Source organism: Stigmatopora nigra, chromosome 13, assembly GCF_051989575.1.
Source record: "Stigmatopora nigra isolate UIUO_SnigA chromosome 13, RoL_Snig_1.1, whole genome shotgun sequence".
In the NCBI taxonomy this organism is placed as follows: Eukaryota; Metazoa; Chordata; class Actinopteri; order Syngnathiformes; family Syngnathidae; genus Stigmatopora; species Stigmatopora nigra.
The window spans coordinates 1541420-1567166 of NC_135520.1; the positions used below are offsets into that span (position 1 = coordinate 1541420).

General features: G+C 40.7%; 1 protein-coding gene across 1 annotated transcript in view; it reads left to right on the forward strand.

Annotated features, from left to right (window-relative positions):
* arid1b (AT-rich interactive domain 1B) overlaps window positions 1–25747 on the forward strand; it is a 90906-nt gene that overhangs the window by 62509 nt on the left and 2650 nt on the right. Inside the window, exons 6-20 of the mRNA XM_077731004.1 lie at window positions 6538–6624; window positions 8200–8328; window positions 13898–14210; window positions 18238–18371; window positions 18909–19003; window positions 19548–19718; window positions 19790–20005; window positions 20099–20345; window positions 22392–22533; window positions 22709–22878; window positions 23427–23562; window positions 23640–23756; window positions 23835–23913; window positions 24381–25068; window positions 25560–25690. Coding sequence (XP_077587130.1) covers window positions 6538–6624; window positions 8200–8328; window positions 13898–14210; window positions 18238–18371; window positions 18909–19003; window positions 19548–19718; window positions 19790–20005; window positions 20099–20345; window positions 22392–22533; window positions 22709–22878; window positions 23427–23562; window positions 23640–23756; window positions 23835–23913; window positions 24381–25068; window positions 25560–25690 — 2855 coding nt within the window. The remainder of the gene's footprint in view (window positions 1–6537; window positions 6625–8199; window positions 8329–13897; window positions 14211–18237; window positions 18372–18908; window positions 19004–19547; window positions 19719–19789; window positions 20006–20098; window positions 20346–22391; window positions 22534–22708; window positions 22879–23426; window positions 23563–23639; window positions 23757–23834; window positions 23914–24380; window positions 25069–25559; window positions 25691–25747) is intronic.

Genomic DNA, 25747 nt, shown 5'->3' on the forward strand with positions numbered 1-25747 from the left:
GAGTTTTGAAAGAAAAAAAAAATTATGACAATATATCTTGCGGCTCTATTTAGTTGTGTTTTATTAATGTTAGTGCCATGTTAGCTCTTGTGATTGGTTAGAGGCTCTCAATGGGATTTATTGTGGTGATTTGGTGTATTTTGGCAGTCATGTCGGGCAAAGCTTTATCATGGCTGTGTTTTGAATGCTGTATTCTTATTTTTATTGTTAATTACACCCAAATTTATTACAAATGATCATAGAAATGCCAGAAAACTCAGTGTGTTGGCTGATTTGGTGTTCCAAAAAATAATAACAGTAAAGTCATTGCAGCTCATTTGTCTCCTTGTGCCCTGTGATTGGTTGGCTACTGATTCAGTTTTTCTGGGATTGGCTCCAGCACCCCCCGCGACCATTGTGAGAAATAAGAATATATACATATATTTCAACCCTGGATATTCTGTTCTACTTCCAACATACTACTAAATTTCTCTTTCTATTTCAAACCCTATCTAATAATTCCTATATAGGTTGAACTCAAGCTTCTTTTGTGGGCTCCTCTTCCGTGATATTTTCCGAAATTGCCCCAGGACGTCGTTTGGACAGCATAGCATTAAACCGAAATCAAATCCGTGTACACACAGCTCAAGATATCATGGCGGTGTATTTTTCGCACGGGTCAAAGGTCAAGCGCAAACGATAGCGGCGTGCCGGAGGGCGGCCATTGTTGATAACGCCATCCGTGACTGACTAACCCCCTCAACGCTAACGGAAGCTCATTTTCTAGCTGCGAAATATCCGAGCGCAGAGCTATTTTCCCCAGAAAAGAAATGTATTTCTGGTCGCAATACTCCCAAAGAGCCGGCACGGGAACGCAACGGCGCCCGTGGCGCTCCCTGTCCCTCTCGCGGCCTCTTCCCGGATTACTTTCATCGCTCTCTCTTGTGTTCCCGCCTTGTGTCTCAGCATCCGTGGTATCCAGGCCGACTCCCCCCACCCCGTCCCCATCCGCGTTTGTATTCGCTGGGAGCATCGCTGCATTGCCGGCCCCCCGCCGAGGAACCGGGGCCCTCTTCCCAACCCCCTCCTGCAGCTCTTGATTCCATCTTCTGTCCTCCTCTTTTATCTTCTTCTTCCTCCCGTTCCCTTCCAACAACCCGAATTTTCCCGCTTTTCATGTCCCTGTCAGGGTTGCCAAGTCCAAAAAAATCATCAAAAACATAATCAGTAGCATTAATCGTCACACTTATTGTTTTTTCATTCATTTTCTAAACTGCTTTGTCCTCACTAGGGTCACAGGGGGTGCCGGAGCCTTCACCCTGAATTAATGACCAGCCAATCGCAGGGAAAAAAGAGAACTAATCATACTAATAGCTATTAACAATTTTATGTACAATGAGCCTATTTTGCATGTTGTTGGAATGTAGGAGTAAATTGGAGTACCCAAAGAAAACCCACACAGGCCCGGGTGGACCTGGATTTGAACTGAGGACCCAAAAAACAATATATGGAACAAAACATGTCAGTTAGCTTAACTAGCTTTTTTTGTTTCTGAAAATGTGCCAATTTCATTTTGTCAACCCGCATGAAAACAGCAAAATACCACCACCACAACCCCAACGTAAGATTTCCCCAAGAATCCCGTTTTCGCCATTTTAACAATTTTATGTACAGTGAGCCTATTTTGCATGTTTTTGGAACGTTGGAGGCAAATCAGAGTACCCAGAGAAAACCCACGCAACCCCAACTAAAGACTTCTCCCAGAATCCCGTTTTCGCCATTCCAATTCACGATGCTCTGCCCCCATCCAAGTAAAATCTTCCCAATTCTAGCAAAATTGTTCACATATCTTCCCAAACAAAAGCTACTTTGGGCTTCCTCTCTACCCGCTTTTTTAGCTTAAGCTGCACTTTTGTTTTACTTACACTTGATACTCGGCGCCGAAAGTAATGAGGATCTCTGGAGAGCCAGAGCGCTTGTTTTGCGAGCCACCGCAGACCTCCACTCGTCCCCTGCAGGGGTAGTTAAACTGGAATCAGCCCCTGGCTTGGAGAGGCATTGCCTTCCGCCCGTTGAGAGCCAAAGCACCATTACTGGAGCCTCTTGTTTATTTTCCTTTCCTCTATAAAGTCAAGAAGGAGATATTACCTTATTGTGGGGGGAGGTGGTGTCTACATTTACAGCCATTGGTGATGCTTCTTCTCTCTTTTGGGTTACCACCATGTCTTCAATTTTGTCCTCAAATGTAGTTTTTGATTGGCTGTCGCAAGGACATTAATGTTATCATTTGACACGTTTCTGGGGTCAAAGGTTCGATCCCAGGTGGCTCCTTACTGTGTGTAGTTTGTATTTTCCGCCCGGGGCTTTTTGGAATTTTCTCCAGGTACTCTGTTTTACCGCCATGTCCCAAAAAAACGTGTATGCTAGGCTAATTGTATGCTAATTTGATGCTAGGTATGAATAGGAGAGTAAATGGCTGTCCTTTGTTTACTTGTGTCCTGTGATTGGCTGGCATTCGATTCAGGCTAGTTAGCTTGGATAGGCTCCTGGGCGTCTGTGGTTTTTCTATGGGTACTCTGGTTTCCTCCCACATTCCAAAAACATGCATTATAGGCTGATTGGACACTCTAAATTGCCCTTAGGCATGACTGTGATTGGTGTTTTGTCACCTTGATTGCTGACCACCCATTCAGGGTCAGCTGGGATAGGCTCCAGCACCCCCTGCGACCCTAGTGAGTATAAAGCAGTTCAGAAAATGAATAAATGTTCTCAAAGAGTAAGTAGGATTACAGTATATGGTCTTGTCATTGTTTTTTTATTTGATTAATTGGTGTAACAAACATTTTTTGAATGTTAAAAACAATGATTTTTAAACACCCGCAATTAATCCAGAGTTTGTTAGTCAGAATCCGAAATATTGCCACAAGTCTTCCCCCTCAGCTTTGAAGGTAACAAGCTTTTGCGTTTGAAATCCTGATGGGGGAGAAAAAAAAAGCTTCAAAGACTCGCTTCGCTCTCTTCAAACGAAAACTCCGACTTGCCTTGACACAACTTGTGAAAGAGGAATTTTAAACTGGCTTTTTTTGTTTTTACTGCAGTATTATCACAGCTAAATAAAAGCTAAAAAACTGTCTTTAGGCTCTTGTATCATGGGAATAGTGTGCAAAATTGGGTTTATGATGTATATTTATGAAATGAATGTTATTGACACGGGAATATTTTCCAAAAATTGATTCCACAATGTAATGAATTGACCAAAAAGTGAAAAAAAACAATTGAGGTTATTTTTGTGTTGTACTGCGTTTAGTTTCAGTTGTATAATATCAATATTTTGATATGTATATTTTTTAAAATTCTGTTTATAATTCATTCACTGACATTAACAGTTATAAAACATCAAACTTTTCGCTATACTCGAATAAATACTATATACATTAATATTTTTCAAGTGCTAAGTCCTAGTAGCAAGTTGCTAGTTTCAGCGTGGATTTTTACATTTTTATGAAATTAATTAAAGAAAAATAATAGTAGGAACAATAACAGTAGGAACAATAATGGCAGGGAAAAGAATAGTTGGAGAAATATTGCGAAAAGTGAAGTCGCGATAATCGAGGGAACACTGTAATCATCATTTTGACCTGGCATCCCACTCCTAGCGTTTCTACCGCAACGGCACGCATAAACGTACCCGTCAGGTAAATAAATCCCCGCATACGTCTCCTCCAATAGCACAAACGCTAGCTAGCAAAGACGACCTGCGCGTCAGAAGCATTTCCATACAAATTATGATGATTTTTTTTCTTGCGTGTAGACAGGAAATGATATACTGCTGACATTTAGCTCTTCCTCTCTCTCTCTCTCTCCGAGCGGCGGCGCACGATGAAGGACTGCGTGTCAGAGATTCGCCGTATGAATTATTAATGGTACAGATTAAGCGTGCCAGGACTGGCTGCGCCGAGACTGTTTGTTTTATTTAAGCATAATTATTTAATGGCATTTCGGGCGAGGAGAGGAGCTTGTCGGAGAGAGATAGGCTTTGTTTGGACACTAATTGGGAGTGAAATAATTACCAAGTGCTGGAAGCTTAACTGGAGTGGGTGGGGGAGGGGCCAGCCGGGACTTTATCAAACTTGGGTTTTTTTTTCTTATCTACTTCCGACGTTGAGATTCTTTTCACTTTTGGCTTTTTGTCGTCTGCTTTAATCGCAATCGCGTACAAGCCAAAAGCCTTGTTTTTGTCGTTGTTGTGCGGGTGGGTACCTTCATATTGGTAAACATACCCACACACACACACCCACACATATAATCTGATGCCATCTGCGAAAATGAAGTCTGACAGCAAACACGCTCGTACGCATATTGACGGCTCATTTCGTCAGTTTAGTCTCGTTTCAAAGGCAAACTTTTTTTTAACCTTAAACGTAAAAAAATAAAAAGAAAAATACTGATAATGTCCAGGTTTTGAACTGGATTTTAACAGTTTAGGTTGTTTAATGGGCTGTTTTTAATTTTTTAAATTATTTTTTTAATTTACCGTTTTAATTCTTTTAAATATTTTTTTCTATTTGCTGTTTAGAATTTTTTAAATATTTTTTTTAATTTACAGTTTAAATGTTTTAAATATTGTTTTTAATTTACTGTTTTTAATTGACTGTTTAATAGACTCGCTGCAACTAGTGTTGAAACTAAGTACTACAACATCAAGCTTCTTTTTCAGGGCCTATTTAATGGTACCACATTTTCACAACTATAAGGCGCACTGCACCCTCAATGAATGACACATTTGAATTTTTTCCCATATATAAAGCACACTGTATTATAAGGCGACCTTTCTATTTTGTAGAAAATTTAAGACTTTTAAGTGCGCCTTATAGTCGTGTAAATACAGTATTTTCAGATTTTTCTACAGGCTGTAGATCGGACACCACAGCTATACACATTGTGTGTGTTTGTGTGGGGTCAGTGTGAGGATGCGAGTGTGTGTGTGTGTGTGTGTGTTGTAATTATTTGCTTGTTTTTTGTTTGTTTTGTTTTTGCAATTACTTTTATGACTTTCACGTGTGCAGCGAGTGCTTGACTGTAGGCGGCGGCCCCACGGAATGAAATGTTGTTTATGCCGTTTTATGCCAAGCAATTATGTTGACTTAATTGGGTTTGTTTATGTGGCAAGTCTGCCACCTCCAGTCATGTAGTACCGCTACTTTTGCCACCTCTAACATATGCTCACTTGTAGAAAAAATAAAAATAAACTAGTCCATAAAAAATACATATATTCAGACCAGTGGACAAGTGGTTACCCCATTGGGCTCGCAGTTCTCGGGTCGAGGGTTCGATCCCTGGTGGGTCTTTACCATGTCGAGTTGTTCCTGGGCTTTAGTGGGCTTTCTCAGGGTACTCCGCTTCCCTCCCGCATCCCTAAAACAAATATGCTAGGCTAATTGGATGCTAAATAGTCCCTAGCTATGATTGCGATTGGTCGTTTGTCATCATGTCCTGCGATTGGCTGCCAACTGATTCAGTTTGTCCCTTGATTGTTGTCCATAATTGGCTTGGGTAAGCTCCGGCACCCCTCGTGACCCTTGTAAGGTTAAGCCATTCAGAAAATGTTCTTTTTTTTTGCATTAGGTTTTCTCTAAAAATAGTTCAACCTGTATAAGAGTCTTATTTGGTTTTGTGATGCGTGTATTGTGCTTTTAAGAGGGAGTTTTTCACTTAATCAACCGGCAGTTTAGAGGGAGAAAAGTGTTTAAAAGCCTGAATTCCAAGATGAAAGGTTACATTTGGTGGTTTCTCTCCTTGCTGCGAGCCAAATCAATCCACTAGGGTCCACGTGGCTCTGCCATCGTCCTAATCAGACTCTCAACTTCTTATTGGATTTCAATAGAAGGCGCACAGCCCAAAGACACGCGCCGGCCCCTAATCGATGAGCCTCAAATGGCTCTGCTTTCCCACCGGGGTGGCTTCCTTCACAGGCTTTAATGCTTTCACAAAGAGGGTCAAAAAGACTCAACGTGGTCTCCATAATTGCATGTTTTTGTTTCATCCGTTCCAGGGATGGAGGTTAAAAAACTGATGGGAATATGTGGTAATCCCTCGAATATCGCGGTTAATGTAGACCAGATATGATTAACGAAAAACCATGAAGTAGAATAAAATTTAATAATATTTTTTGGTAATTTTTGCCCCCATAAAGAAATACACAAGTACAATGAAATAAAAGTGTATATTAAATATTACTGCATACCAAGACTGTAATGTATTCATATCTAAAAATAATCTATAAATGTATAAAAAAATTAAATACTGTACTCCGCTTGATGTTGATTAAAAAAAAACAGGTTAAAAGGAATTTGCGTTCTGGATTAAACATATTTTTTGTTTATCATGTCTGGTAGACATTATCTCCAATATTCCAGGGATTACCGTTTAATCCAGACTAACCGCAAATGCTGAATAATTTATTTAACACTATTTCACACACAAGACATGAAACCATGAATGAATGATACACCATATGATCCCATTTTAATATTTTTTATTCAATTTCTTCCTTTTTAGGCTCCACCTCCAATCCACCCAGTGCTGGAAATGGACCAGATGGACCCCGCCCACCTATCGCTCATTCACCAATGGCTCAAGAGGGAGGTATGTACTTTGCTGGGATAGGCTCCAGCACCCCCAAACACCAAAAAACATTTTATTTGAATTTGGTGCTCAAAGCCTTTGATTTTTCTGTTAAAAAATAAGTAATAAAATTGGTCACGCCCCTTTTCAAAAATAGAGCCATGGTTAAAATACAGTTTTTTGTGTGTATCTTAAAAGTAAATGAAAAAAAAAACCTTGTACGCACACCCCAATTCAAACACACCCACTTTCCTCAAGTACTTGCCTCCCACATCTTTTCTTTTCAATAAATATGTCCCTTCCCACTTTTTTCCCGCGTTTGCTAGCTGCCTTTTTGTGGGTGTACATGTGTGGGTGTATAAGTTGATCCCCAGGAAAGCAAACCAAGCAGAAAGACAGAAAACCTTGAATGTGTTATTTGCTTTTAGCACTTTCCACATTGTTCTAGCTAGCGTCCATCCATTTTCCAGGCAATTTAAAGTGCGCTATTACACACATTTTTTTCTTCCCCTTTTCCTGCTAACATCCTCTCAACCTAATGGAAGCAAAACATTACAATAATGTTCTCGCCCGTAAAGACAACACTCAATCTGACACTTGGTGCTTTTTACGTACGTATTTTTATCGTGAGCGATCTATGTTTTTATACAGTTTGGATATATTTAATAAGCTTGGGCGGTGTTTACATTTTGGTTAGATAATTTATGCAAGATTTTTGAGTGCCTGTTGTTTCTATTTATTAAATTAACAATGGAAATTGGGTAAAAATACAAATTATTGATATGACATATTGGTATGACACTGATAATTTATGATTAATATGTTAACCAGGTTGATGGAATGTTTAGCACTGAAAATTGTAAAATTAATAATCTTTTTGTTAGCCTTTTATAAAAAATAAATATGGGCTCATCAGAAGTTAACCATTATTTTAATCGCAATTTAAGAAAAAAATGTCCAGACATTGCAAAAAAATACAAATTCCTAAAATTCTGAACCATTTTCTACATTGATTGCAAAAATTTTAAATCATTTGTTTGCCATGGTCAATGACAGTCATCATTTCCTTCTTTCTAACTAAAACCCGTGCGCACTTTCAACACACCTGATTTAAAACCCCCTCTTCTTTTTTTTAACCCAGTTTTTTTGTAGACTCATTTTTTGACAGCTTCCCCTCATCTGTCTTCCAACCCAAAAACCTTGCCAAACATTTTTATTTTTTTATCTTTCAAGGGCTTTTCAGCAAACTCTCCCCATTTGTGTTATACGCCACAACCTTTCTGCGGGTTTAAAATCCGAACACGAAGCCCGAGAGTAAGAAACCCAGACGAGGATGGCTCCGAGTGTCAATTTGAATGATGGAGGCGGGTTTTTTTTTTTTAGCCTGAGAGGCTTTCAGGCACCTATTGACTGAGCAGCTTAGAATAATGAAGCAGCCACGGTCAAATCGCCCGCTTATTTTCTACGCACGGGTTTCAAATCACCTTCTGTGGGTGAAGGTAGCGGTTCATGGCTTGTGACAAGATTAATGCACTTGGAATTTACGTTTTTGAGAAGTTTTTTTTGTTTTTGGGCTAATACTCCATCCAATTTCAGGTTTCCTGTCCAACGTGCCGAGAAACCAATCCGGCTCGCAGTTCCCGATGTACCCAGGGTTGAATCCCTTCCCCCAAAGTGGCTCGGCAGGGTCTTACCCACCCCAAGAAACCCAGTATGGACACCCAGGTTAGAATCACGTTATTTTTGACATAAAAAAAATACTTTTACGTGCATCAAAAAGCTACATTTTCCATCCGAGGAGTTCCATATATTTTTTTGGTTGAAAACACCTGTAGTAATAATGAAAACCACTTAGGTTGGCTAGCATCATCCAATCAAATCAAGGTTAGATGGGATTTTTTTTGGCACTTTTATTTTCTTTTTATTAACTATTGGCCTTTAGTTGGCAGTCACACTGGGCCTTGGCATTAGTGTCGCTGCTTTCAAAGAGCTTGCTAATGAGGAACATTAAAAGGATTCCTTTTTGAAAGGCGCATCAAAACCTCTTTTGTTTTCTATTCACCCAAAAACACGCTTTTTACCAAGTTGTGGCTTGTTTTGTAAAAGGGAAAAAATAGTGTCAAAGCACAAAGGTAGAAAGACACAAATGATTGTAAATAGATTCAACTAGAATGCAAATAAGGCAAAACACCAATACAGTGGTACCTCGAGATAAGAGCTTAATGCGTAATGGGACTGAGCTCTTATGTCAATTTTACTTGTAACTAAAATGAAGGTTTGCCATAGAAATGAACTAAAAACTAATTAATTTGTTCCAACTCTATGAAAAAACAGGATATTGGATTGGAAAAACATTTTTATTTGTTCTAATTTGCCATCTATTAACAAAATAACAACTAACTAGTGGTTTAATAGTACCAAAATGTGTTTAATACCACTACAAAGTGTATAATAGTAATACAACTTGTTTAATAGTACTACCATGGGTTTAATAGTACTACAATGTCTTTAATAGTACTAAAATGTGTTTAAAAGTACTAAAATTAGACAGAAATACTTTTTTTGCACGGCAACACGCTTGTAACATAACATAAAAAAATTAAATTAACTTGAATTACAATGCAGACACATTCAAAAATAAATTTAATCTAACCTTACACTAAACTTAATTCAAATTTAGTTTTAAATTTTGATACATTTCTTGGCTCTATTGGCCCCGCCTCCAACCTGACTTTCAAATACAGCCTTTCAAGGGTTGTTTGCTTTAGTATTACCTTCAAAATATTCCCAAAATAATACACATGTCCTCACAATAGGATAACTTACCAACAAGAAGTAGTATACTATACTCCTCTCATATTAGCGAACAAGCTCCGCCATTCGCACTAACAAAAAAAAAACACTGAAAAAAAACGATTTAAAATGTAGCACCCTCTCTATCTATCCTTATTATTAAAGAACGTCTCCTCATCGTACAATGTTATTACAATGGGCTTTGCGACGTGCTCCATTTGTAATCTGTTTTGTAATCTATGTCCACGGCGTTGGCCAATCAGCCCGGCGCATCGCATCGCTCCATCGTAGCCGGCGGACACGGAGAGTCGGCATTTGGCGGCCGGAGGGTGTTGATGAGCTTCTCGGCTGTTAGACAAAGTCGCTGGCTGGCTCCATCCCGCTGAGAGAGCAATACAACGTAATCTGTTTGGTCACACTTGAGCTCTCTCCCATAGCACTTCAGAGATTAAGACCAATGCTGAATGTGCTGTCCAAACCATGCATGACTGCTGCTGGGAATTTCCATGTAATTGCTAACCAAGAATCGCTAGTGCTGTTTTTTTTGTTTTGTTTTTTTTTTTGGTCATTTTTAGGCTATAAATATCACCGATATTTTTCCCCAAAGGCAGAACGTGCCCGAAGAGGAGGCAGATGCGTGGAAGCTAGAAGGCGCTTATTTGAAAAATGAAATTGAATTATTTCTTTTAATCGTTTCATCTTGTTGACTTGTGATTGCGTTTAATTTGGGTGAGGAGCTAGCAAATTCAAGCCATTTTTTGCAGGGTAGTTTTTTCTTAATAATTATGTACACTCGGATCAAGCTGTCAATCAAAGTTTTTAAGGTAGGGGTGTCCAGACTTAAAGTCACTTAGAAAAATAATCAAAGGCTAAGAGGGCTAATGTGAAATTCTCCCAGTTTTGTTGGTTAAATCAGGTAAAAAAAAAGTTTTTTTTTTTAAATATTGAATATAATATTTTATTATTTTTTAGTATATATGTTTATGCTCTTGAATCAAACTACAAAATTGACAAAAAAGGTAAGAAAATTACAACCAACATAGCTCAATTTATTACAATTACATTATTTATTACATTTATTTGTGTAAAATAACGTTGAAATTCCACAACATTTTTGACATAATTTACAACCAACAAAGCTCCATTCATGTTTTACATTATTTTTTTAATTTTTTTTTAGTTCTATTAACTTTATTTATCTAAAAAAACATTAAAATTTCACACCATTTTCAACATTATTTTTAAAATCAGTTGTTCATCGACCTCAAAAAAATCAACAAAATCCCAACAAAAAATAACTTCATTTATTCCAATTACATTACATTTTCACTTATTTTTTTAAATGTATAAGTCTACATGAAATAAAAATAGTTTCCTACATTATTTTTAACATGTTTAACCCCTCAGCTAAATGTAGAGATACTGTTTTTTCAACTGGCTCCATCTAGAGTTGAAGCCAATCATTACAAGGATATAGGCTGTACTCCAGCTTATTGTGCGGACCATATTTAACGACATTAGCCAAATTCCCTGCGCGCCAATAACATCTGAATATGAAAAAACAAATCCAGCTTTTTATTTTGAGACCACTATGTTCTGAATCCTAAAAAAGCAACCCTATTTATTTAATGGTACTCCAACTAAGTGTAGTAGTAATAGAAGTGGTAGTAGTGTGTGTCCTTGAAAACATTGTCTTGGCAAAGCCACAATTCTTCAAAATGTGAGTGCTTCTTGTCAGGAAAGAGCAAGTCTCCGGAATGCTTTGCTTTCTTTTGTCTCTCGGCGCGCCAAAAAAAGCGTCCACGACTGAAACAATTTAGAGGGTGCCGCATCAGGGCAGGCAGCACTCTGTTTAATGACATTTTCCCTTTTTTTTTTTCTTCCTCGCCGCAAAAGCTCCGTCGTGAGATTCGGCTTTTGACGTGGCCTCTAAATAAAGACTCCAGAAAACAAGACTTGGAGTCTGGCCTCAAGAATGCGGCTTTTGAAAAAAAAAATCGGATCGACTCCGGAGGAGGTGTTTCGTAATTGCGGGGGTGGGGGTGGGGGGGTGTACCGTTGCGTCCCGGGGCTAAACAGCTGTCCGAAGATGGCGGTCGAGGGGTTCTCCAGTGGCGTCTTATTCATCTGCTACAAAGTGTCCACCCAGGCGGATGGGAAATAGACCTTAGGGCTCCATTCCCAGAAATGTCCGCAGTTGATTATGAGGGCAAGTAAATATGTCCCTCATTGACGCAAACTCAATTAATGTATTATGTCTGCAGCGCAACCATGGAAACGGGTTTACAACAGGGGGTCTCTGACTCGGTTTGGTTTATGGGCCAGATTCATGCTAACTAGATCATAAGTGGGCCTTTATTTTTGGACCAAAAAGTTCAGTCACTTGCCGCCATTGAATAGATAAGTAGTCAACATAGGTAAGTAGTCAACATAGGTAAGTAGTCAACATAGATAAGTGGTCAACTTGGGTAGGTAGTCTACTTGGGTAGGTAGTCAACTTGGGTAGGTAGTCCACTTGGGTAGGTAGTCCACTTGGGTGGGTAGTCAACTTGGGTAGGTAGTCAACTTGGGTAGGTAGTCAACTTGGGTAGGTAGTCAACTTGGGTAGGTAGTCCACTTGGGTAAGTAGTCCACTTGGGTAAGTAGTCCACTTGGGTAAGTAGTCCACTTGGGTAAGTAGTCCACATGGCTAAGTAGTCCACATGGCTAAGTAGTCCACATGGCTAAGTAGTCCACATAGCTAAGTAGTCCACATAGCTAAGTAGTCCACATAGCTAAGTAGTCCACATAGCTAAGTAGTCCACATAGCTAAGTAGTCCACATAGCTAAGTAGTCCACATAGCTAAGTAGTCCACATAGCTAAGTAGCCCACAAATGCTAAGTAGTCAACGTAGGTCAGGAGTCAACATAGGTAATGTAAAGAAGTCTTGATGAGGTCCCCCCAGGTGCAGAACTCCAGTTGAGTCTGGTGAGGGCTCTTGGGAAGAAAGTCTCCTCGAGTCTGTTTGTCTTGGCTGTTATGGTCCCGTTGCGCCTGAGAGAATTTGTTTTTTCAACGGTTTATTTGCAAGCAGGAAAATCTCTCTGTGCTTTAGAAGATAACCTCTTTTCCTAAATTCTTCTTCTGTGGTATTCGCAAAGCCTTGACAGGTGTCAGCTTACAGGCTCAGCCAAAACTGCTCCAAAATAATTCCCGTCTCCGGACCCCCGTTTTTGGTTCGATTTTCTGGACAAATTCGACCGGCTTCGGCGGGAAGACTTTTATTTCTCATCCGAAATAAATCCCGTTTCAGTACTTTGGACGACAGACATTTTGTTACCCCCGTTACACCCGCGGGTTTATGTCACCATTTTCAGAGCCATTTTTTTTGTGGAATATTGTCATGTGGAGGGGAAAAAAGCCTTCAGCTTTTAAAGGACTTGATCTCCTTTTCCAGACATATTCTCCAAGGATTAGGCTAGGAGGGGGTGCTAAAGTACCTCTAATCAAATCAAAAATAAATAGCCCCCATCATACGAAGCATGCCGCATTTCCAATCTATACTTTTCAGGGGATTTTTTTGAGGGTGATTTCCAGATCTCAGCGCAAACAGCCTCGTCGCTACGGGACATTTTGTCATATTTTATGCGGGTGTTTGTGTGTTTTATTTCCGTGGGTGTGTGTGTTTGTCGGTGTTTTAGTGTGAGCGAGTGTACGTACACATTGTGTTTGACAGCCCGGTGATTTTGTGTCGACTCTCATTGTCGCCAACGCTGGAGTCAAAGTGGGCTTTTAGAGCCAAAATGGAGGGCTTTAAAATCACGCCTTAGGAAAGCCGCCGGCTTGGCAACCCAGTCGCACACCGACCGGGCTTGCGAGAAAGCATTTACCGCAGATTAAAGCTTGTCTCCAGTGTTTCGCAAAGTCAGCCTTAAGCTGGCCAATCGTCCCCGAAGCCCATCGGCTACGCCACGCTTTGCTGGCCAAGTGCGGCGGTGGGACGACGCCCCCAAATGATTTCGGGCCTTGCGGCGTCCGTGCCGAGGGTCGAGAATGGGAATTGAGCTCTCTTATATGTTTTGTTTGGGTTTTTTTTTTACTCAGGGAAGGATTACCCGATGATAGAAATGTCAGTTTTGTGAGGGTAAGCTAGTTGGGTTCAAAGTAGGGCCCGGGGGCGCACCTGTGGCCCGTTGCCTAGGTTTGTGGATATGATTTAATAAAGATTCAAAGATGGTGGTATGGTGGGGGAGTGGTTAGCAAGTTTGTGTCGTAGTTCGGAGATCGAAGGTTTAATTGCTGGTGAGTTTTGAGATTCATGCGTAATGTGTATCTCATGCAATTATTGCACCCAGAGACTTGGTGGAATTTAAAAAGTTTTTAATCAAATACATTGTAAATAGATTAAAAAAATACAAGTGCTAGCCTATTTGGCTTTTATATATATTATGACTTTTGATGACTTTTTGTTTAAAGTAAACATCCAACCATTAACATGCGCTACCCACCTCTCTCCAGCAGGGAACTACCCTCGGCCGTCCAACTACAGCGGCACTCCAAACGCCAACTACGGCGTTCCCGGTCCAGCCGTGGCCAACAGCGTGGCCATGAACGCTAGCAGCCCCATGCACGGCCACGGTCCCGGTCAACCCATCCCCGGAGGACGCCATCACGGAGCAACAAACCACAACAGGGGGTACCCCACTGTGGCCCCCAGCTCCCCCAACATGCCTCAGCCCGCAGGACCCGGGATGGGACCTCCTTGTTCGGGGACTTCAAACCGCAAAGAGGCGGCGACCGCCATGCCGAGCTCCATCGATGCTACGCACAACAGGTAACCATGACTCAATTGTTATTTTTTCGCGAGGTTTGCGTGGGGGTGCTGGAACCTATCCCAAGTAACTATGGGCAACAGGTGTGGGACTCCCCGAATCAGAAGCTAGCCAATCACAGAGCACAAAATACAACCAATCGTAGCAAGGGGCCATTTAGCATCCGATTAGCCTAGCATGCATGTTTTAGCAATGTGGGAGGAAACTGGAGTACCCAGAGAAAACCCACACAACCCAGGGAGAACATACAAATATCCATGCCATCTCTACACAGTGACAACTAACCTGGGATCGAACCCTCGACCATAGAACTGCGAGCCCAACGCGCTAACCGACCATCTAAATATTTTTTTGTTTATTTCCTGAACTGCTTGTTCTCACTAGGGTCACGTGGGGTGCTGGAGCCTATAACATTAAAATAGAAAGTCCTCCAAAATGTCATTTTTACTTCTAGTTGTGCAGTTTTAGAAAATCAACTGAAGGAAAGAGCCCCCTCCTTCTTTCAAGGTGGCCATGTTTGAACAGGTTCCCTTGGGTGGGTTCAGTGGGAGTTTACACCCACATACACACCCACACACGCACACGCCATCCCATATTGCAAACACTACATTTATATTCAGGCCCAACGGAAAAATAATACCCCGAAAGTCGTATATGGTTATGGCTTCAAAGCGCTGGTGTCTCTAAAGATTTATTTCAGGGGAGAAAAACCTCTTGTTTACTTCTTTCTATAGATTTAGATCAGACGGGAAAATGTGATGTGATAGGATAAAAAAAAATATTGTTTTATAAGTCAGGGCCTTCAAATGAGCTAAAATCAGGATCTTTTTATTGTTGTTGTTTTTTTATATCATTTTTTTTAAGTCAGGGCTTCCAAATTACTCCCAATCAATATCTTATCAGTTCTGTAACCATTTTTATTAATACAATATTTAATATAGATGACATATGCCCGCTAATATTAAATATTTTTTTTATTTTTTTTTTTATTGCTATTTTTTTGCGTAATACAGATGACATCTGGCTGTCAAAATATATTGATAAAGACAAAAATTAATTTCATTTTTTTTTTTAAGTCAGGGCTTCCAAATTACCCCCAAAAAGTTCTGTAACTGATTTTTTAGGCTATTTCTTTTAGCGTGGTACATCATTTTTTAAAGTCGGAGCACCCAAATATCTCAAAATCAGTTCAAAATAAAATTATAAAGCCAAAAAAACAATACTATAGTATCATTTTGTAGGTCACCCCTCAAAATTACCCTAAATCTTATTTTTATTGTCATTTTTTAGCCTAATACAGATGACATCTGCCTGCCAAAGTCAAAAGATACATCGATATAAATACCAAATCCATTTTTTTAAAGGGCCAGGAAACAGCTGAACGTATTAAAAGGTATAAGCTTTTCTTGGCGGCGTCTTCTAAGTACAAAAAAGTCTTTTTTGGAATGATTTTCAGCGCCGCCGGCGACACTCTGCGAAAATTCCTGGAGCGAGAGGAAAGGGCGCTGTCGAAAAAAAGAAAAAAAAGCACTTAGTAGACGAACAGCAACGCTTAGAGAAGAAGAAAAAAATAGCTGTAAATCAAAGCAAAATTGCAAAATGGAGGAGAGAATTTCTCTCAGGCAAATCCTTGCCAAAAAATTCATTTTCTGACCTCCTTAGTAAGTACATTTCCTAAATAAATAAGACTGACGTTTGAATGTCAGGATTCTTGCCGCTGGCACTTTGTCGCTAGGCGGTTTTTTTGGCACGCCGGCTTTTCATTAGACGGACAAAATAAATGGCTTCTTCTTCCATCCATCTTTGGCGCTTTGATGTTTCGGGGGTGGCGGAGTTGACTTTGCTGAAGAGAAGATGCCTTTCACTGACTGGATTTAATATGTTAAAAGCCCACTTGATTTGTGGGCAGGTGTGTGGACATGGGGGATCTATTTTGTGCTGGTTTCTTGAGCTTGGGCGTTAAAAGTCTTGGTTATTTCAATGGGGTGCTTGATTCAATTGTGTGGATAGGACTTTGTTGAGGGTTATGTTTTTGTTTATTTGTTTGTTTGCTGGGTTGTTGGGTCGCAGGGGGTGCTAAGGTCTACTTTGAGTTGTTTGGACAGCCAATGGCTGGGTATGAGGAAACTAAATAATCAATTGCAGTCATAGCTAGGGAATATTTAGCATATGTTTAGCATAGCTTGAATGTTTTTGGTAATGTGGGAGGGAACTGGAGTACCCAGAGAAAGCCCACGCAAACCTGGGGAGAACATAAAAATAGTTTAAATTTATTTGTTTTATTTATTCACTTATTTATATATTTTATTCAGTTTTATTATTTATTTGCTCACTTATTTTTATTTTTTTAAATATTTATTTGTTTATTTATTCCCCTTTTTATAAATGGCTTATTTGTTTATGTTCATTTATTCACTTATTTTTATTTTTTAAATGACATATTTATTTATTCACTTATTTATATCTTTCTTTTCCAAATTATTTATCTATTTATTAGTTTATTTATTCTATTTATATATATTTTTTTAATTATTTATTTGTCTATTTCTTTTGATTTATTTACTTATTTGTGTTAATTTATTTAATCACTAATTTATATATATATATATAATTAAAAAAAATATGTATCTATTTATTTACCATCTGAAATTAAAACTAGCATAAATTGATCATTTTTCAACCTGACCTGCACGGTAAAAATCCCGTCTCATTTAACCTACTTTCAATATCAATCTTCCAACTCATCACACGATAAACACAACAAATCCTCCATTTTGGAACAGACACCACCAGTATGCCAGCTTGCCCTGACAACACATGTCCTCCACATATAATCCATCGCCTTCAGCCCATCAGGCAACTTTCTTTTTCTGACACTTTCTACCACACTCTCACACACACACACACGTCTACACACCCGAAAGCAACGGATCAATGCCTCTCCATCTTGACACTCCTCGCCATCCCAGTGCTTGCGCTGTCTGGTCCAGTTAGCGGCGCTGGGAGGCTTTGCCTCGGCCTGTCACCACCCAGGAAGGATTTAAGTCCAGTTCGCTTCCAGAGAGAAATAGACTCGGACGTCTGGCCGGTGCCTGGTAACCATGGCGATCCCTTGGCAACAGCGTACAACCCCCCATGTAGCCACTACAACACTCTCTGACATGCACACATGTGCTTGCTTGCTTGCTTGCTACCCCCCCCCTCCGGTGTCAAAGTGCCCCAATGTCCTTCACATCCTGTTTTCCTCACTATTGTGTTTACGGGTACTTTTTATGCTAGCAAAATAGAAAGTAACTTGAGTTGAACTCGGCGGATAAGTGGTAAGCATGTTGGCTTTGCAGTTTTGGGATTCAGGTTTCGATCCCTAGGTGGGTTTTTACTGTGTGGGGTTGCCGTGTTCGTCCCAGGGCTTGGGTGGGTTTTCTATGGGACTCTGGTTTTATTTCAAAAAATGTGTATGCTAAGCTAATTGATGTTTTTTAGTTGAAATTTAAGTTTTTCTGAACCATGTGTGGAGGTTTTCTATGTCGTCATATCTTGAAATAATCGTTATCAGGAATGTACTCACTCTGAACTTTTAGCATACCATATTTTCTCGCATATAAGCCATGTTTGTAACCAAAAAAAAAAAATGGAGGTCCGCCCCAACAGAGGGATTACATATGTATCATGGCCCGTGCGCTATGACTAATTACATCTGTGAGATGAGATTACGGGGCGCTTTACCATGCCAATCCCGCCTCTTAGGGTAAATGTATCGTTTCCAACATGAAGCATTACGCTGAAAACGAGACTCGTGCCAGAGAGAGAGATTCTTTCAATGGCATAAACCCAAATACATTTTTTTGTTGTCATGGTGGCAAAAATCCTGCTGCGCATTATTGTCTTCCCAGTCAACTGCAAATGTATTATATGCCAAAACTTTATTGATAAAAATCCGATTGACAACATCTTAAGTCAATACAAATTTGAAAGCTTGTTCCTACGATTGTACTTTAAAAAATGACCTGTTTTTGTTTTGTGTAATAGGCCGGGCAACTATCACGGACCTAGTAGCAACAACCAATCAAGTACCATCGTCCCCTACAGTCGTCCCACGGCCAACAATGTTTCATCAGCCATGGGCAACGCACAAGGACCGGCCTACAATGTGATACCTTCAGGTATGATGTCCAAATCCAATTAGCAATAATCCACATTAGATTAGATTAGATTAGACATAGAAAGAAAAGCCTTTTCTTTATTTCTTTAAGAATGTAACATCTTATAAAACAAATTGACAATTTGAGCTTCTATTCAAATCCAAAGGCTTTGATGCCCCGCCCCATGGTATTTTAGCTCCGCCTTGAAGGAAAAACTGGCTTTTTGATTGGTCCAGACTAAATCAAAAGAGTGCACTGGACCTGGCAACTTTGAGAAATGTTTCTTTATTACAGTTATTCCATTTTTTTTTTTTTGCTGTTTGACTTAAAAGGGCCAAACTTTAAAAAAGAGACGTCTGTGATGTCATAACAACGTCATCAATGATCCTTTTACGACTCATAAAGGAAGGCTCGTTTGTTTGAGAAATCATGATGGCAAGAATAGGTTAAAAAAACGAGGGTTGACGGAACTTTTTGGCAAAATTGCTTTGTTTTATCTTATTATATTTCTATTTTTTTCAAATGCTGATGAAATGTTTCCATTTTTCCTTCGTGAAGGAGCCGTGGGAATGTCTGGGGACGGCGCCATGATGAGCCCGGATGTGAAAATGAAACCAGACGCGAAAGACGATGAAGACACTCACAAGCCAAAGGTAACCCTAATTTTATTTAATTTTCCTCTGGGGTCTCCAAAATGTCATTTATTGTCAAAATTTCCAGTTTTTAAACAAAACCAGGGGTGCAGAATACATAGCTCTCAAGCCACATACGGCTCCCGGCCAAAATACATGCTGTTTTTTGCTTCCTATCATATTTTGTTTATACTGTGGTTCTTTTTCTTGGTTTCTCTTATTTTTAAAACATACTCGAATAGATCAAGATGCTTTAAAAACTAATCAGAAATTTGATTTTTAAGATAATTTGGCAGAAAAATGTTCAACATCAAGGTTTTTTTGCGTTGAATTTGATGTATTTTTTACAATTAAAGCTATAAACCTAATAAATAAGTTAGTTCTTTTTTGCTATTATTTTATTTTATTGACAAAATGTCCCAAAGCTCACTTAAAAACTCCATCTAACCACATTTAAAAATATACCTTCATTTTTAGTCATTTCTTTTCTACACATATAAGCCACGCCTCTTGTCTATCTAATTTTCCAAAGATTTTAAATGTTTTTACATATTTTTCTGTGCAGATCCAAGAGATTCAAACCAACAGCGGCGTCTCCCAACCGGCCACGCCCAGCGGCGCCCTTCCCGTCCCCTCGCCGCTATCCCCCAGCCCTGCTAGCTTATCGTCCTACCACGGAGACGATAGCGATAGCATAAGCAGCCCACCATGGCCCGTCAAGGCCCCGCCCAGCCCAGTAGGTTTCAAATACCCTCAAATACTTCATTTGGAAGAATCTGTACATGACTTTCCTTTACTTTTTGCCAGAAAGCCAATCCCCTCTCGTCAACGTCCGGCGCCGAGAGAATCTCGCGGCTATACGAGCTGGGCGGGGAACCCGAGAGACGCAACTGGGTGGAACGCTATCTGTCCTTCATGGAGGAAAGGGGAAGTCCCGTTTCTCAGCTTCCAATCGTCGGGAAGAAGCCTCTGGATCTGTGGAAATTCTACATGGCCGTTCGGGAGATTGGAGGCCTCGCCATGGTAACGCTTCTTAGCACCGGGGGGGGGCGTGTCTCAAAAAAACAATAACAAAGGGAAAGAAAATGGCTGACTTTGTTTTTTTACTTGGTATAGGTAAACAAAAACAAGAAATGGCGCGAACTGTCCAACACGCTGAGCGTTGGAACCTCCAGCAGTTCTGCTAGCTCGCTAAAGAAGCATTACATCCAGTACCTGTTTGCCTACGAGTGTAAGATGGAGAGGGGGGAGGAGCCACCGGCAGAAAGCAGCAATAGTAGTAGTAGCAGCAGCGGAAGTGGAAGTGGAAACATGGCGGCTGGGGATAGTAGGAAGCAGAGCAAGATACAGCCACCCTCGCCTGGTGAGTAAACCTTCTTCCTTTCTTAGATTAGATTAGATTAGAATTTTTATTTCAGTGGCAAGACGGTAGGAAGCACAGACACAGAAGACATTGTAGATCTAGGTAAAAAAATGGAGCCACAAAGTAGGGCCGTCTCATCAAGATTGGTTTTGCAATGTATCCATAGTTGACGTTATTTTATCTTTGCGGAAATACGATATTTGGTCCGGACTTTTTTTGGTGCGGTGCAGTTTTTGATTTTTTTTGGAAACAACCCAATGTAAAATCTGTGGAAAGTTCTCAAAGTGCAAAAAAATACTTTGGAAGTGGACAACTCTGTTTTCTTTTTTTCGTAGCAAAATTTGAACGGTAGCTTAGAAGAAGCTAAATTTAAATATTAGCTTATGAGAAGCTAAATGTAAATGTTAGCTCCGTAGAACCGTATTAAATTTAAAGGACATATCCTTTTTAATTGACTATCTAGTACTTCTTGTTCAGGCCATATTCACTCCTATTTTCACAATCCAGCCAATAAAACAGCCTAGCGGGTGGTACTTTTGACACCCTGATCTAATTACCCCCTTTTTTTTACATCAGCCAGCCCTCCACAGACCATGCCAGTCTATTTATAGACCTGACAGTGGCGGGGGGGGCGGCGGCCGGGGGGTATTCCATGTCGGGCTAGTCCAGGTAGCAAGTATGTGTACCAAGGAATGATTAATGAGGGTTGGAACGGAGAATGTAAACAAAGCTAACCTCTCCGTCACCTTTCATTCACAAAACCGGCTCCTCCCACCCTACAGTAGCCCCTCCCCTCTGCTCGGTGGATGATGTCATTCTCCTCCCTGCAAATGTGGGCCAAAAGGGCGCTTGAGTTCACGTTCTTGGGCTTTATGACATCCAGGGACGTGTTTTATTTTGAAGGATGGGTCGACCTGGGTCGAAGCGGACATTTTTTTACACGCTAACGTCCTTGACGGTTTTACTTGTCGTCGTCATGGCGTAAGCATCTTTGTGTCTATTTCGTCGTTTAATAATTTAGATGGAGTATGAATTTTTAACGTTTTAGTCGTGTTTTTTTTTTCTTTTTTTGAGCGGAAACGTGCGGTGTGTTAATAGGCCACCGAGGCCGTTCCCGTGGAGGGATTTTTGTGGGCTAAATGCTCATTAGGCTGTTTTTATATGCTATGTTTGTCTTTGTCATCTTTTCAAAGCAAAGGTCTTTGTTTTGTAATGATTCGTTTAAGGGAATTTGTACCTGGTGCTTTTGGAGGCTTGGGTTATCTTTTTATGTTGGAAATTTGAAGGTTTGTAGCGAGAATTGACTGAATGATGGTGTTAATAATGTGGTAGGTTTATTATTTGCATTTTGTTTATCTCAATTTTTAACGTTAAAGTTGGAATATTCCGAAAAAAATGCCGAAAAAGTTGGGTTTCCATTTTCATAGTCCTGTCACTTAATAAGAAAATGTGTAAAACTACTTTAGAATTTAAAAAAAAAATATAGCATGCTAACGATGCTAACGATGCTAGCTCAAAAATGTAAAATGCTGTAATTACAACCCACAATAAATTCAGTACACCCCATAAATCTGAAATCCTCACCCACCAGGCAAGCCTTTTCCAGACTACTTGGACCTCAAAAGTGTGGGGGTGCTAGAGCATTTCCAAGAAAACCTATTCTCTTAAGATACCAAATTTTTTCAGTTAACTTTTGCCTTTAAAAACAACAAAAAATGAGCCAGACCAGCCAAACTTGGAATAAAAGTGCGATTTATAGTGTGTAAAATATGTTAGATGTGGGTTGTTTTTTTTTATCCACCCTTTGGCCCTGTCGTTTCTCCCATCTCCGGCTGCCCATATGCGGGTTGTTTTGCTCCAGCTCACTTCTCATGTAGGTCATTACTGCCAGCTTTTTGGCCTTCATTCCAAAGTATTCTCTCTAAAAGAACCTCCATACAGGAGGATATAGGACGCTGCCCAAAAATAGGACTTCCACTAATAGTACACGCATTTTCTTTGTATCACAGCAGTCATAAATAACACAAAAATGTCACCATTTTCTAGCAAATTCGGGTGGTTCGCTCCAAGGTCCGCAAACGCCACAGTCTTCGGGTGGAAGCTCCACGGCCGAAGGTGCGGGGGATCGCTTGACCCCCACCCGTGCGACCACGCCACTTGGACAGAGCGCACCTATGCCCATGAACAGGTAGCGGAATTTATACTTCATCTGACACTATAGTATTGATACGAATATAAGACGATGTTTTTTGCATTGAAATAGGTGAAATAAGTTGATCCGAATATAAGACGATGTTTTTTTGCATTGAAATAGTTGCAAGTTTTTGTTTTTTGTTGACTTGTTCCCACCCACCTTGTTCCAGGAACAGTGTAAGCGTGCAGGATCCCTTCTCGGATGTCAGCGACCCGGCCTTCCAGAAGCGGGTGGCCTCGTTGCCGCCCTCGGCGCCGTACCAGCAAGGCCTGGCCGTGCCCGATGTGATGATAAGGATGCAGTACGATGCCAAGGACCCCTTTGCTGGCATGAGGAAGAGTGAGTCAGACTAACACAAAGTGTCAATGACCGTTACGTCGTGATGAAGTCTGTTTTAATTCTTAAAAGTTTTGAATTTGACCCCATAAAAATATTACTAAAGCTATGAATCTAAATAAGAGTTCAGAAGAAGGAGATACTACAAACTATGAGCAAGTTGAATAGCGGAATATTTGCGATGAGCTGCTGCCCCCAGCTGGCTGAAACAGGCTTTATCAGCAAAAATGTAACTTGGGATTGGATGCTTTTATTGTCATTATACAATTGTCAGAGAAAGAATCAATAAATAATAATAAAAAATAAGTAGTCAACATAAGTAGTCAACATAAGTAGTCAACATAAGTAGTCAACATAAGTAGTCAACATAAGTAGTCAACAAAGGTAGTCAGAAACATAAATAAGTAGGCACAGATAACAACGACAACAAACAAACGCAAATAATAAATAAGTAATACATGGATATGTAGTCACCATAACAAATAAGACCTAGATAAGCCATCAGTCAACATGACTTAAGTGTTGTAGTGACTTTTGATTCTTTGTGGTAGTGGCAGGTGCCGATCCCTACCTGCCCCACCAGATCCCCCCCGGAGGCGTCCAGGACATGTACGGCCGGCCCCCCACGGCCGTCAGCATGAGTCAACGCTCTCAATACTCGCAGTACAGACCGGGCTACGACAGGAGGTGACCATTACGACCCGGACGGACCACAACTCTTAAAAGGACCTTAAGGCTCAACTGTTATTTCTCCCCCTCCCCAGACCGGACCACCTGATGGGAATGGAAGGGGGCATGGGTCCACCTGGTAGTCAGAACAGCATTCCACCTCATAGTGAGGGGGGCCTGTATTCTTCCAGCAGATATCCACCACAACAGAGGTCAGAATCGTGCCTTTATTTTATTTTTTATGTTTACAAATATTGACATTTTATCTTTTTTTTAATATTATTTTAAAGACATGATGGCTACAGTGCACAATTTCCTGGCATGCCGTACGGAATGCATCCTTCTGGGATGTACCAACAACAACAACAGGTGCAAAGCAAGCTTTTTATTCATATTTATCAACATACTACATATCCCAGCAGTCACTGCGCAGTACTTTCTATTTTCTATTATGCACCGTCTATTTTGGAGAAAATTTAAGACTTATGTGCGCCTGATAGTTGTAAAAATATGATCTATTCTATATATTTTACATTTTTAGGGGGAGTTTTGTATATTCCTGAACATTTTGTATTTAGAGGTACTCTTAAGTAGATGGACCACTATATAAATCTCATTTACTTATTACGTTACTTTGTGTACTGGTCTAAAACTGTTTATCAGATCTATTTTGGAGAAAATGTACGACTTATGTGCGCCTTATTGTCATGAAAATACGGTATATACATCATCAGCATACATAACTTTGTCAGGCTATAAAAATGGCTAAATTTGTCCAAGTTTGAGCACCCTTGATCAAAACAACCCCGCTAACAATTTCTAAATTGCTTCAGCAGGGCTACAAACGACCAATGGACGGCATGTACGGCGGCCCCCCACCCAAACGCCACGAAAGCGAAATGTACTCCGTCCAGTACTCTAACCACCAAGCCGAGCTTTACAACCACTACGGCGGCGGCGGGAGCTATTCGGGTCCAGATCCCAGATCCATCCAAGGACAGTTCCCCTACCCGTACCCCCGCGATCGAATGCCGTCTTCCATCCCGAACCAACACGGCATGATGTCCGCCGGGGGCGACGGACCCAACGTTTGGCCTTCCAGGACAGACGTGGCTTATCCTTACACCAACCGACAAATTTACGTCGGCAGGGAAGACGGAGACGGGAGGCCGGGTCAGGATCAGTGGCACCGGCAGTCTCCTTACGTGTCGTCGTCGTTTTCCTCACGCCACCCGCAGTCTTCTTACGCCAACGCGGCGTCCATGGCGAACCACCTGCCCAGGGCGCCCAGTCCGGGGGCTTTCCAGCGTTCTTTGGAGTCTCGAGTGTCGCCGAGTAAAGCGGCTTTCCTGTCGGCTATGAAAATGTCCAAACCCGGGATGCCCGTCGTGGCTTCTCAGGGATGCGGAGGTCCGGGTCAGTACCCCCACAACCTGAGGAGGGACCTCAACTACCCGCCGGGATCGGTAGAGGGCACCATGCCGGTTCTCAGGCCTCGACGCAAGCTAACCGCTAAGGACACCGGTGAGACAGTCTTTTGAATTTTTACCCTATCGCCTCTATGACTTAAGTAATGCCTTGAATATTGTGGTTAATGTAGACCAGACATGGCCCCGAAATAGGGTCACCCCTATTTACTTTACCAAACGTCCGGTGGACCAAACGTCCAAGGGACCAAACGTCCGGGGGACCAAAAAAAATTTTTTTTCATTTTTTTTTCACTAGTGCTAAGTTCTAGTAGCAAGTTGAGGAAAGGGGAGTGGCTTCCACAGTGTGGATTTTCACATTTTTTGGAACTTACAAAAGAAATGTAATTATCAAAAACATTTACACAGCAATTTGCGGGATTACTATAATAATAATAATTAATAGAAAAAAATCACAATGTAGTGAAGACTCAGAAAACTAATTCCATGCTTTCCCTTGAAATTCATTGACAGATATAATAAGATCATCCAGTTTCTAAATCCTCAGAAGTGACAATTTTTCTCCTGTTGTTGTTTTTTTTGTCCCAGGGACGCCAGAAGCATGGCGTGTCATGATGTCCCTTAAATCCGGCCTATTAGCAGAGAGCACATGGGCCCTTGACACCATCAACATTCTGCTTTATGACGACAGCACCGTCGCTTCCTTTAACCTCACCCAGGTAACGGTAGCGTGGCACTTGCTCATGTCCGCCAAAGCCCAAAATACAAAAATTCCT